The sequence below is a fragment of the Macrobrachium nipponense genome, chromosome 6 (genome assembly GCF_015104395.2).
Source record: "Macrobrachium nipponense isolate FS-2020 chromosome 6, ASM1510439v2, whole genome shotgun sequence".
NCBI classification, from domain to species: domain Eukaryota; kingdom Metazoa; phylum Arthropoda; class Malacostraca; order Decapoda; family Palaemonidae; genus Macrobrachium; species Macrobrachium nipponense.
Window position 1 is genome coordinate 96,675,771 of NC_061108.1, and position 15,000 is coordinate 96,690,770.

General features: G+C 36.9%; 1 protein-coding gene across 5 annotated transcripts in view; it reads right to left on the reverse strand.

Moving 5' to 3' along the window:
• Positions 1–15,000, reverse strand: part of LOC135216398 (signal peptide peptidase-like 3) — a 190,543-nt gene that overhangs the window by 105,098 nt on the left and 70,445 nt on the right. The window contains exon 1 of one of the 5 annotated variants that reach the window (XM_064251687.1): positions 8,560–8,578. The exons of the other annotated variants lie outside the window; for them this stretch is intronic. Within the exon in view, the coding sequence (XP_064107757.1) occupies positions 8,560–8,561 (2 nt within the window). The 5' untranslated portion in view covers positions 8,562–8,578. Of the gene's footprint in view, positions 1–8,559; positions 8,579–15,000 lie in introns of those variants that run through there. 5 annotated transcript variants of the gene reach the window in all.

The window sequence follows — 15,000 nt, forward strand, 5'->3', positions numbered from 1 at the left end:
ACTATATTCACCAGAGTTTCAGCAAGTTGCTGAGTCTAACGTATTACGTAAGTACGCTTTGTACGCTACTGGAAAAAATATTCACACTGGTGACTTTTATGAGCAGATGAACCAGATATCAACATATCTCAAGGAGATAATTACTAGGACCTTGATTATATTCAGTGAACCTCGATATTGAAATGCACTACATGAGGATGTCTTAGACTGTATTTTCTATTTTTAAATAATTTTTTATGACTTTATCCGTTTCCTTGCGAGAGTATGTAAGTTTGGCTTTTGAGTGGACACCTCCAGTAAAAGTCCGACTAAGGAACAGAACAGATCCTACTGAGGTAAGGAAATGACTTTATATGAAGGTCTTTGTACATTCAATATCTAACATGTACATTGTAATTGTATGAATTTCATATATTTCATACTTATGTTTGTTTTAATATAAGTTTGACCGTCAAATTGTTTTGGGTTTGTGATTTCAGTTTTTTGTAATACCATTTTGTCAAACAATGTATTAGCATTAGGTATCCTTTCAGGCTTCGAAATTGCGTGTCCGATACGTCAGGTCGTAAGATTCACCAATGATCGATTAAGTATATACCCTGTGTTGAGAGAGAGAGAGAGAGAGAAGAGTCTTATATCTCTCTATCAACCACACTCTCTTTTCTACCTATCCATCCATCCATCTCTCACATTCTATGAGTATCCTTTGGAGAGAGAGAGAGAGAGAGAGAGAGAGAGAGAGAGAGAGAGAGAGAGAGAGAGAATTTTTCAGTATGCATCCTTCATAGCGGTATTTTATTTGACCACCAAGTGGGCAACATTTTCTATCTTTCGATATGTATTCTTTCAAAACTTTACACAATTTACTATACGTAGAAGTGCATAAAAGGGATTTTGACGTAGAAAAATCTATTTCTGGGCGAGGAAGAGAACTAGCGAGCAGGCAAAGGCATAACGGACAGGACACCGTTCAGTACAGTGGGGCTGCACACTGGATATTAAGAATGAAGACCCACCCGAAGGAGGGGAGGGAGGGAGGGGGTCACGAACATCCAATAGAAGGTTTAAAAGTTTATATATACTCCATTCACTGTTTCCACAAAGACCTTGTGCAAAGTCCGTCATCCGCTTTTCCCTTTAGGGAAGGATTTTTCCCTTTCCTTTGTAAGTGGGGGCTTTCCCTCTCTCATTTATCCCAAAAACTTCGAGCACATATTCTCTCTCTCTCTCTCTCTCTCTCTCTCTCTCTCTCTCTCTAAACACAGGGTATATACTTAATTGATCATTGGTGAATCTTACGACCTGACGTATCGGACACGCACTGTCGAAGCCTGAAAGGATACCTAAAGCTAATACATTGTTTGACCAAATGGTATTACAAAAAACTGAAATCACAAACCCAAAACAATTTGACGGTCAAACCTATATTAAAACAAACATAAGTATGAAATATATGAAATCCATACAATTACAATGTACACGTTAGATATTGAATGTACAAATAACTACATATATAGTATAAAAATAGGAACAATTTGTACAAAACGACCGACGAATCTACAAAGCTGTATTTTATATGACATTTACTCAACTACGGCAATGAATTATTTAACGATCAGGTTCACTGGCATAGTGAAAACCACACCAGAAACTGGATTAATATTTCACCAAACTGGAACAAAATTCAAGTTCTGCTGCGCTAGACACACGGAATAACTTTATCCATTCGTAAAACGTCGAGAACTGGTGTTGCATATTTTTCTTTATTTCATAAACTAAAAGAAAATAAATTCCAAACAGCAATATTTACTACGTGCGTTTTCGTCTTTAGTAATCGGATGCAAACTCGTCCATATCTCTGGCCACTTCTTACTTGAAATGCAATTTTTATCTTCGGATAAGTATAAAAAAAAAAAAAAAAAAAAAAAAAAAAAAAAAAAGGACGTAGTACATGCAGCATAGCAATCTACTGGGTTCGGACACGGGTCACTTAACCCGGCACGTGTTCCGTTAAAAAACATTAAACGTCTGGTCAACTAAACAGTGAAAGAAATACCAAGTTGTTTGTCGACGCTGGCCTGAAGGAAAGTACGGGACTAGCAACCTCATTCTTGAAGCTCAAAAAAAAAAATAAAATAAAAAAAAAAATAAAATAAAAAAAAATATATATATATATATATATATATATATATATATATATATAATAATAATAATAATAATAATAATAAAAATAAGAAGGCAAATAGCATGAAATAACACTCGCAACATTTCAGCCAAAATGCAAGAAAATATAGCAACTGGGAAAAATTTCTCAGGTTTTTTTTTTTTTCGTTTCAAAAGGAATTAAAATTTTACTGGAACAGATGACAAATGTCTAGCAAGCTAAGTCTCCACAGAACGAAAGAACGGCGCTTCAAAGAAATAGTTATTTAACCCTTGAGCATCAAAATGCAAAATGCTGAAGGGGAAAAACCCCAAAACCTATTCGTCTTCATTTGTAAGAAGCGTAACGAGGGAGACCAAGGGCAGCGAATATTCACCTTGAGAATGACTCGAGATAAAACATTCCGGAGGAAAAGCAGCTCGTGGACGGGAATCGAGGGCGTGACCAGCCCCCAACTCGGAGGGATACAAGCAAATCACATTGCGGAAGTTTTAGGCAAAGGCAAATTAATAAGGACTAGGACTGAGAGAGAGAGAGAGAGAGAGAGAGAGAGAGAGAGAGAGAGAGAGAGAGAGAGAGAGAGAGAGAATCGAATTCCTTCTCTTATATGTCTGGAGCATTATTACATCATGACCTACTTCTCACAATAAACTGTTCAAGCAAAGTGATGCGATCCAATTCCCGGTTATCAGTGTTTCCGAGTCACTACTCTTCTCAAAGAGAGAGAGAGAGACCTTACCTTACAGACCTTACAGTTCGTTCTCGGGTTGCCCCAGGTCCCTCAGTGTAGGCGCCTCTAATTGTCTACCAGAGAGTTGCTAGTATATCTTCCGTATATTTTGCATCTTCCAATTCTTGGATGGTCTGGGATGCAGTTTAGATATTTGTCGAGCTTATTCTTACATCTACGCTCACTCCTGATATATTCCTCAGATGAGCTGGCAACGCATTGAATAGACCTGCATTATCGATGCTGGTGCGTAGTGGATTAATGTTCTGTGTGCTTTCCTTATTTTCCTGGTATAGTTTTTGGGCACTATTAATCTACCTCTGCTTGCTCTTTCTGATATTTTTAGTTCCCATGATATTTTTCTGTTATTCCTTCTATCTGTTTCCATGCCTGAATTATCATGTAGCGTTCTCTTTCTCCTTTCTAGACTATATAATTTTAAGGATTGTAGTCTTTCCCAGTAGTCTAGGTCCTTAACTTCTTCTATTCTAGCTGTAAAGGACCTTTGTACACTCTCTATTTGTGCAATATCCTTTTGATAGTGTGGGTACCATATCATATTGCAATATTCAAGTGGACTACGAACCATATGTTTTATAAAAGCATAATCATGTGTTTCAGCTTTTCTTGTTTTGAAGTGCCGTAACAACATTCCCATTTTTGCTTTACATTTTGCCAACAGAATGGCTATTTGATCATTGCATAACATGTTCCTATTCATCATCACACCAAGGTCTTTAACTGCTTCCTTATTTGTGATTGTCTCTTATTTTAGGTCCCCTATATGCATATAGCTTTCCTTCTCTGTCTCCATAATTTATTGATTCAAATTTATCAGAGTTAAATACCATCCTATTTACCTCTGCCCAATCATATACTTTGTTAAGGTCTCTTTGTAGAGCGTTCTATCTTCATCACAAGTAATTTCTCTACTTATTCTTGTCTCATCAGCGAAACTACTCACTACGAATCCTTAACATTACTGTCTATGTCTTCAATCATAATAACAAACAATATTGCAGCTAGCACCGTACCTTGTGCACACCGGATATTACCTTGGTTTCATCCGATTTCTCATCGTTTGCAATAACTCTGTTTTCTGTTGTGTAAAAATTCTTTTAACCATCTTCCTACTTTATCTACGATATTGTGTTTTCTAATTTTCTTTGCTAATATATTATGGTCTACTTTGTCAAAAGCTTTTGCAAAGTCTAGATAAACCACATCTGTTTCATTTCCGCTTTTCATATTTTTGAATATGTTCTCACGGTGGACTAACAGTTGGGTTTGTGTACTTTTTCGGTACGAAACCGTGTTGTCCTATATTAAACAAATTATTTTTTATTAAATGTTTTCATAATATTTTTCATTACCCTTTCATACACTTTCATAATATGTGATGTTAGACTCACAGGCCTATAATTACTTGCCTCTAGTCTTGATCCACTTTGAAAGTAGGGGTGATATATTGCTAATTTGTGCTCATCATAAATCTTGCCGTATCTACACTTTGTCTTAATAATATTGCAAGTGGCTTTGCGATAGAATGAACTACTTTCTTTAACAAAATAGCAGGGACTCCTGGCCATCCGGCCCGCAGCAGCTCCATTTTTAATTTCATTAATTGCCTGCACAATATCAGCTTCATTAATTTCTATGTCAGCTAAATATTCACTATTTCGTCCCTTACTTCTATATCATTATCTTCATTATCTAATTCTAAGGGTGAATTCTCTCTTATATCGTTCTGCCAGTATGTTGCAAATTTCCTTTTTTTCATTCGTTAATCTCCCCTTCAATTCTCAGAGGGCCTATTTTCCTATTCTTCTTTTATTCATCTTCTTCGCATATGAGTATAATGTTTGGGTTTTGCTTGATATTTAATAGGGTTTTTTTCTTCCAAGTCCCGTTTTTCATTTTCTTTTGATTGTATAATCTTTTGTTCTGCATTTTCTATCTTACTTTTTAGTTCTATAACTTTCCATGCATTTTTTTCTTGCAAGACCTTTTTTCCACTTTCTGATTTTCTGGAACAAGATCCTTCTGTCTCTTGGTATGCATGTATGATGTTTACTTTTCTTCTTCGGTATATATTTATCCACTATTTTCTCCAATATTTTATATAATATTCCGTATTTACCCTTATGTCATCCACTTACGAAAATGTTATCCCAATCAATCTTTGTTTAATTCTTCATTAAATTTCTGACCATTTTATATTTTTACTGTAGAAGTTGTATTTTCCATATCCTTCCCACTTTTTCATTTCTTGCTTATCTCTAGTTTTCACTTGCTTTGGGAATGAACTGTTAATTCTATGACATTATGATCTTGAAATACTCGCATTATAAACTATTATTTCTTTAACATAATTCATCTCGTTCACAAATATACTAGGTCTAAAGTATTTTCCTTTCTGTTGGCAGGTGATTTATTTGTTGAATGTTGTATTCTAGTAGCATATCTAATAGCTTTTCAAATTGCCTCTATCTTCTGCACTACTATTACTCTCTTTTTTAAATGTATAAGTACAACCACAGTCCTATTCGTTCTTTCCATTCTACGAAAGGAAAGTTGAAGTCACCAGATAGGAGAATCGTCCAGTCCTTGTGATTTCTACATATCATCAATTTTTCAATTATTAAGTCAAACTCTTTAGTATTAGGAGGTCTATATATTACTATGTTCATCAATTTTTCAGATTCAAATTCTACCGCTATTAGTTCACATTCTGAGTTACTATATTTCTCATATATTTTTCCTTGTTTTTTGTCTTTCCCATATATTGCGGTTCCCCTTGATTCCTATTTTTTCTATCTGATCTATAAGTTTGGAACCCTTTTATTTGATCATCATTCCCAGTCTCTTGGGAATACCAGGTTTCACTTATATTCATTATATCTATTTTCTTTTCATTTTGGGTTAGTTCTTCTAAGTACTCTATTTTTCTTTTTGAGTTACTCGTAACTAACCCTGCGCATTCATCACTATGATGGTTTGCGTGTTTTCTCCTTCATTTAATATTGGTAGTAATAAGGATTTTCCCATGTCTCTTTCCTGTTCTGGTATGTTTTTTTGTTCTTTTTTCATTTCTAGAAATTCTGACATTAAAAAATCCAACTTTTTCCATAATATTTGATCTTCCTTCATCATAATTATTCATTTTGTGTCTGAATCTGCAATTTTCTCCGTTTCTGCAATATCCTCTTGCATAATAAATACAGTTATTATCTCTTGAGTAGAATTTCGGAGCTGATGCTTTGAAATTTTTTGCTGACACCTCTGCATATCTCATTGGTGGTTTGCTTTTCTCTTTTACCTGATATTCTTGATTTCTCTCTTTATTTGTTTCTTTCTTATTTTGGATTTTATTACTTGGTTGGTTATTTATTTGATTATGATTCATGGCTACAGGGTGCATATATTTGCATTTTTTGTCGAACTTACATCCTTTTCCTTCTTTTAGGTTTTTACATATTTTTGGATGCAGATCTCTGCAATCATCCCATAGCCATCTAAAGTATGCAACAGTTTACCATATATTTCATAGTTTTGACATACCTTAGGATTGTTTGTAGTAACATCTTTCTCCAAATCTGCAATTCCCTCTTTTCAAAAGGTTGCAGATTTTGTCTTTCTTGGTCTATTTTTTTTTTTCCTCTTTCCCGTCATTGTGTAGATCTGGGTAGAGCTTCTTCGGGATTTGCTTTTCTGTTGTCATATCGTAATTTATTTCTTCGTAGGTATGCTGCTTTATTGCCTCATATGTAGTATCAATGAGTATCTCTGCATCCATACTTTTATCTTGTTCTTTGTTTTCCTTATTTTTTTCTGTCATTTCATTTTTGTTTACTTCTCTTCCGTTTTCCTCTTCTTGTTTTTCTTCTTCTTCTTCTTCTTCTTCTTCATCCTTAACTATTTGTACATTCAATCTTGATTTAATAACATTGTACTCTTTCATTGAATAGACATGTTTGAAGCAAAAAAATTAATTTCTTGTAATCTTTTCTCAAATCTTGCATTACCTCCAGCACAACTTGTGGATGGGTCGGAATGTTGCATGCAGCACATTTTCTGATTAGGTTTTGTGGATTGACTATGCTATACCAAACCTTACACAGTTTGCATGCTTTTGGCATTCTTTTTCCTAATGCATCAATTAGGATATTCACAAGATTCACCTTATTCATTTTCTTTGTCGGAATATGTTTGGTTTATGTATATTTTCTTTATGAGTCCTCTTGACCACTTGGATTTTATTTGGAACTTCTTCAATTATTTTCAAGATGTTCTTCACTTAGATTTGTTCCAGTTTGAAGGATTTATATCCTTCTAATATATCTATGAATGCTTTTGTATCTTTTTGGTTAGGACTGTTGCTGATTTCATAGATGAGAAATGCCAGTTCCCTTCCTGCTACCTCATCGTATTGCGAATCTGCCAAGCAAGCTAAATTACGCCACCTCTTCCCGCAGTTGGAACTTACTGCCATCTTGTTCTGATTTCAGTATTACACTTGTTAAACTAACTTAGAAGACGCTTTATCCTACTATTTTCACACTAATCTTATCACCGATAGTTCACGAACACTTCTAGATATTCTCAAATTCTAGTCGTATGTTAAACTTGTGATATCTGTTGATTAATCTGACTTCACGCGGGTACGTCTCACCAAGCAAGATGGCTACTACGAGAGAGAGAGAGAGAGAGAGAGAGAGAGAGAGAGAGAGAGAGAGAGAGAGAGAGAGAGAGAGATTAACGTCATACAGGTGCAAAAAAAGGATAAGAGAACACAATTGTAACTACTGCCTCTCTTATCTGCAATTATTTGATTATTTGTTGAAGTATAATCTCGTATCTGCAGCTATCTATACTGTCAATACAACCACAAAAGAGGTATAAAACATAACGCCCGCTTGCAAACAAGACAAAAACCACTTGACATTTCAGTTACTGACCAACAGGAAGGGAAAAGTCAAAAACCGTAACCCAAACTCCTGCCGACTTCATTAATACTTCGAAGAAGTCGGCGGCCTGTCTTATGAGCTGTATCTCAAAAAGACTGAAGCCATCAAGTCTTCCGTCATTCAAGTCTGCATTTCAAAAAGAGAAGCAAAGCGTTTCACAACAACGGAAGCCTCCACGAATCCTGTTACCATAATCACTGCAATAACTGCGCGATATTACATTAAGAAACTGTCCGCGAATATTTCCGAGGTGCAACGAAGAGTATAGTTACTTGAATATATTCTATTTATTGATGGTTTATTTATTTATGAAATTATTATTGACAGATGATAGTGCTTCTGATAATAATGGTAATACATCAAGATACAATTTTTCCTAACCGAATCGTAGCGTCTGTTTGTGCGTATTCATTATGTATATAATTCATTCATCTTTGTCATTTTCTTACTTATCACACTTCCTTTCCACATACGGCTGCTCTCTTTTGCGGTATTTCTGGGCTGCTATATATATTTATATATATATATATTATAAATTATATAATATTATATAATTATATATATATAATATATATATAATAATATACGATATATAATATAATTAATAATATATATATATGTGTGTGTAAGCTAATTTCGAACACTTGGTGCAACAATGATCCTCCTCCTTGCAAGAGCAGCAAAGTGAACACACTCACATGGCTAAAACGCAAGAAGGTAGACAGACGTCCGTAACTCACTGATGAAGGTTTACTGTTGTGCGTGACACTCATAGCCGACGAAAGAAACGTCTTCCATCTGCATTTGGCGAGAGCACATTACCCGAGCACTGGCCTCGAATAAGAGATGAAAGTAAGTGCCAGTCAAAGGCGCAGAGCTCGTCCTCGACCAAACAAAGCGACAAATACAAACAATTGCATATACGAAGGTAGATTCGTCACTGATAACAAACACACAAGCAAACACAACCCCGTAAAGGATTCCATATGAAATTATTTGAACGTTTGATGATCATGCCGATCGTCTGTTTTAACTCTTTAAATCACGGGAATTTTTTTTCTCTTCCCACAGACAAAAAATAATTCGAACTATACTGAAATACAATTATTCTTTCAGCTTTCTTCCTCGTGCGTCTGAGCGTCAATAAGCTTTGTCGTTGAGACGCCAGTTTCCTTTAAATAATCAGTTTTGAGGACAGACCAGAAGGAAACATTTCAGATGGCCGAACCGTCGTCTTCCATGGAAACCCGAAAGGAATACTATTTCGAAATATGAATATCCCATGAAAGGCGAATAGAAAGGGACACAGGAAAGCTATCCAAGGTACAGATAAAGAGATTCAAGAGCTTTCTGCGAACACTACAAGGCTCTGACGGGTTCAGAGCAAGAATTCGCAAAGCACAAACAACAAACGAACAAAGATTCACAGAAAGCCAGAAAATAACTCACGATCACGGCGATGTACTGTTGCGGAATTCCCGCCAAAGTTTGCATAGATGTATGAGAGTTCCCGCCCTCCAATGGGGATTACCTTGTAGCGGTTTTTACCTGTGTTGACTTGGGACATTTATTTATTGCTCTCATTGAAAGCAATGGTGTTTGATCTGGCTTCGAAAATGAATACCAAGTACCTGACCGGATTACTATTTCGCTCTATCAGGGGCCTTGCATGACAGGTGCCGGTGCACCTTGGCCTAACAGAGGACACACACGAAACTGTCCATACCTAGTTTTAAATTACCGGTATTGCTTGACTTGTGATGGTAAACATGCAATTTGGAAGACAATTCTATGGGATAGACGCAGCTTAGAATGGGACAAGAACAACTGAAATTGTAGTTAGATTTGTAACGAAACCGAGAAGCATTCATTTTTTATTTTGATGGGAGTGCTGGTCGATTTGGAGCCAAGCCTCTTTCCTTTTGTACGTCAAATGGTTAATAACTTTCGTGTCTACTCTGCATGCTACTTTCACAGCGTCCAGTCTAGCACGACAGGTCAAGCAAGTTCTCATATTTTTTTCTGGTGAAGTCCCATAGCACACACTCATTTTCACTCTGGACATTTTAAAAGTGTTGGCAAACCACTCAAGTCAGCAATAGCCTACAGAGGGAAAGCTTTATAATAATTCAGACAGAGAATGAACGAGTTGTCAGCGTAGGAAAAGATGAGTATTGCAGATTCTTTCCACAGCACATAAACTGAGTTGGGGTAATAAGATAGCGAGACTTATTTCAACTAAATTGAAGGCCACATGTAAGTGTTATCATTCATCAATGTCAATATTTCATGGATAGTAGAAAATAAGCGACCAACAAGTGCCACTCACGGCTTCATCTAGTTGGCTTTCATGAAAACGCGCATAAATAGACATTTAAACATATAGACACAAATCACCCACAGCTGCACAGTCAGAACTTGCTCAATGTTGCCTGGGAAAAATCAATTATGCTGAGACATGATACCAATATAGAACAAAACTGTAAGGAAAAAATCATTTTATAAATTCCTCTTAAAATTGGGAAATGTGATCTCGTACTTGAGAGTAGGTCTCCCTTGTTTTCAAATGGAATGGAACAGAGTTTAGTTGTTATCGGACGCCGTTATCGGCACTAAGTATTGCCATGAAGAGTTACGACAGGGCTGGGTGCGTTCATGATGGTGGTAAGGCTTGGAAGGGAATAAGACAGGGGTGCTACCTGGGAAGTTGCGGCAGGAAAGAGAGAGAGAGGTGGGGAGAGAGAGAGTTTGCATGCAAACAATTTACGAACAAGAACTAATCCTTAGCATACATTTCAGCGGATATCGCAGATCACACACAAGCACATACACAAGCTCCCACGCGTCACAAAAAGTCCATTACAGAAGCAGATATCAAACTCTCTTTCACAACGTAGCCAGTACTTTCATACAATTCGAAGGCTTTTACTCTTTCCCATGAAAATCATAACCAACAGTATCAATAACGAAAAGACTGGCAACTATGTATAACCGAGGCAATGAAACGGAGATAAGAGTAAGAGCACATTACTAAGATACATCAGAAATAGTGCAACGACGCAAGTGCGCCATCGCAATCTCGGAAGAATCCCGAGCACAAATTTACCTCATCATCTTTGTTCATTGTTGCACAGTAGCTTCCGTTTACTTTCACATTTCCCGACATCTCTCTACAGTACAATTTTCAGTTTTCGTTTCCTGCTATTGTAGAGAGAGAGAGAGAGAGAGAGAGAGAGAGAGGAGAGAGAAGAGAGACGAGAGAGAGAGAGAGAGAGAGAGAGAGAGAGAGAGAGAGAGAATGATTTAAGGTTTTACTTCTGAATTCCAGTAGAAGCTGCGTATATAAGTCTACAAATGTTTTGTCAGGGTACACAAACATATATATTAATATAGATATATATATCTATATAATAATGTATATATATTATATATATATATATAATGATATATATAAAGTCAATACCAATTAGCAAGAAGGAAATAATGCATGGCATCAGTACTTACGGCTTTCGCGCATTCTATATGCACTAAGTCAGGGAACAACGCCCTGGAGAACTATATATCAAACACACGAACGCGGTAGGTACTGATGCTACTCATTATTTCATTCTGCAGTATACGTGTATGTATATATATATATATATATATATATATATATATATATATATATACACACATATATATATAAATATATATATATATATATAAATATATATATATATATATATTGTACTTATTCTAAATATTTTCAAGCTGAAGCTATAAATCACCCAGTCTCGATTCCGTCATGACTATCTTATATGTATGAATAAAAAAATAAAAAATATGAAGTAAGAAGAAACTCCACCAAACTATGTAGGTTACAGTTGCAGTGTAGAGAAGAACAAGTAACCTCTACGACTCAACCTGATCACACCTCACATCTGAAGAGCAGATCGTGAAAGTAAAAGAAGAAGAAGAAGAAGAAGAAGAAGAAGAAGAAGAAAAACCGCGACCAGAGAAACAGGGAGGTCGGCGCTGAGGACGAACACCCAGACAACACACAAAGCCTCTGGAATGACGGACGGCGTTTCCACTCCGCAGACCTGTCCTTCGACAGTCCAAGAGACTTGCAAAACCCCGACGATGTCTCAGCGATGACCTTCCTCTGGCAAGAGTCGAACCCGAAGGAGAATGATCAGTCTTGACAGGGCAACTCATTCCCCTCCATTGCTTCACATACTCGGGATGCGCACGCGCAACTGCTACACAATACATTCGACGTAGCTGCAGGGGTACTCTGTTATCAACCCGAAAATATTCCACCGCATATCTTGCAAATCACTGCTCGTCACAAACGCTCTTCACGTTAAAGGAGGTTTTCACTAACGCAAACCGACTGCGTGATACCTCTGTCATATGATTGGTTTTTTATCAGTAAATCCATCGGCATCAATCATCTACTTTCACGTCAGATGAGATCCGTACAAATCGTACATTGCATGCTGCAGCGACAGGCTGGCGAGGTTTCATTCGTGCTAGAAAATTGAACAATATATAGTAAATGTGTGTGTGTGTGTGTGTGTGTGTGTGTGTGTGTGTAACGTTCCAAAGCTAACGACCTCGATCCCACCCGCATAGTGGACACCCTTGCCCAATTTCCTTGTCCAGTACCTCCAAAGCAGCTTACCAGGCCTAGCTCACTTCCGGGTCACGCCCAGGAATCCTTACAAAATGAATGACCAATGCGTCTAAGGAGACGCCGTGTAGGTAAGCATAATAAGAGGTAATTTCGCAAAAGGCAAAAACTAGCGGTGTTACAAAGCGGAAAGGTTACAGACAACTCTTCCCGGAGACAATTAGGGCAGACGGAAACCTGAACATTATTAACAGATTCATCGATGATGAAATGATGATAACAGGGAAGAAACTATACTCTCTGTTAACCAATGATTATTCATGAAGATCAAAGCAATCCTCTTCTAATATCGCCAAAAGGCTATGTTCATTAAAAATAAAGGTACACGTTACCTTGCTTAGTTGATCAGAAGTAAAACTGACAACCGTAATGGGTTATAATTGCATTTCAATTTAATTTGTTTGACGTTCTAGTTTACAAGATTGTTACTAATATAAGTCACATGACGAAAAAATTAATGTCACATATTGTTTCAAGACTAATGATTGTAAAATAAAGCTACGCACGTTCAGAGATACCAAAATAAATTGACAAATCGCTCACGTTACTTTGCAAAATTAATGATAGGGCAATTGAAAAAATGCAAATCATAGAGGCCAGACGACAAAGTTGTTGATAGCTGTAGGGAATATTAAACAAATGTTATAATAAAAGCTATCAAGACTGAAAAGACACGAGAGAGAGAGAGAGAGAGAGAGAGAGAGAGAAAGAGAGAGGAGAGAGAGAGAGAGAGAGAGAGAATCATGTTCTAAGAGCAACAAATGCCCGTTTGCCAACAAGGCTCTGTCAATTAAAAAGTTCAGTGAACTTAACACCTGTCGCCAACTTTGATGGCTGCGATTCCCATAAAACAAAACCATTCACTACAATGAAAAAAGAAATAAAATAAGAGTAATGTCATCCTGCACAGAAATGAGCATACCTAAACAAAATGTATCTTCCACGACAGAGATCCAATGGCAAGGACATCATACTGCCCTTCTTGCGCCTGGAGGTCATGGATGCCAGCACTAGGAAGAAATAACTAATGAAACTTCACCCCGACTTGAACTTAACCCATAAGGAAGCTATAGACCGTCCCTGGATAGTTTTAAGATTACGCAAATCTGGAGGTAAGGAAGCACATACAGACATCCAAAGTCCATCAGCAGAGGGTCAGAAACAAACTGAACGAAGCTAACGGATGATTTAATCCAGTGATTTCTGAATTGCAGGAAGTAAACGCGGGAAGTTTGCGAAACTGTACCAATTGGTGAGAGAGAGAGAGAGAGAGAGAGAGAGAGAGAGAGAGAGAGAGAGAGAGAGAGAGAGAGAGAGAGAGAGATCCTGAAACCGATAAAGGGCTTCGGGCAGAGGTGACCAAGGCGCGGTGTCACTGATTAGATAAATTTATTTTAGTAAAAAACAAAAGCAGCTCACCCAAGCACAGTGAGCACAAAAGTCATGCAATAAAGAGAACAGTTCAACAATGATCGCCTAATCTCTCAATTATCTTTTAGCAGATAAGGACACTTGTTAGCTTTATTTAAATCTATCGCAGCACAAATGTCAAGATTTTTGTCAAATGGCAATAACGAACAGCTTCGTCCTTTACAGGGCAGGATCTCAGAGAAAAATATAAAGGAAAATGTCTTCAGAACCACTGACTCTAGCAAAACACAGAAATAAACCCACAATCACGAGACAGCTGCAACTAATTATAGTAAGCAACCAAAATTACCAAAGTAAAATGTAAGTTAGGTAGCTTAATTTGAAGAAAATAATCCACATACGACATACATACACACACACACATATATATATATAATTATACAAGCTCGGGCAAAACACATAAAATTAATACCACGTCCTACTTTTATCCTCAGCATTAAGGGTCGACACCTCAAGCACTGAAGATAACCAACACCAAGTTGTACAAAGCTTATCAAAATGTAACAGCCTTGGTGCACTTTTCGGTCTTATATTCTAAGAAACAAATATATCTGCAGTAAAAATAGAAATTCAGGCACGAAACAAAAAAACCTGTAGTGCAAAAAGTTGAAAGCTCGCTTGTACTATTCGATCGAAACTCGAATAGCAGAGAGAAAAAACTACCAGTCATCACACAACAAAACACAACAGGCTCCTCAAAACACAGTCATCTATTTCTCAGTTTCATGACATCAAAGACGAAACTCCATATGACTATTTCTATTGCCATCGGAGTTGTTCACAGCGGGTGCAAATTCGCTAACAACAAACCAAAATGCTTTGCTTTTATCTATCTAAGCAACCCTCCACAGAGCAGAGCGCTTGACCGTGGGAAAAAGTAAAACCAAATAAAGAGAACGCGATAAAAAAACAAAAATAAACAGCCACATCATGTCGCAATCAAGTTTTCTGTACGGCGTATAATGCTGCATGAAACTCTCAGCCAGGGCCTTTGAAACTTTCTATGTTGCTGGCATCATAGCGGTGCCAG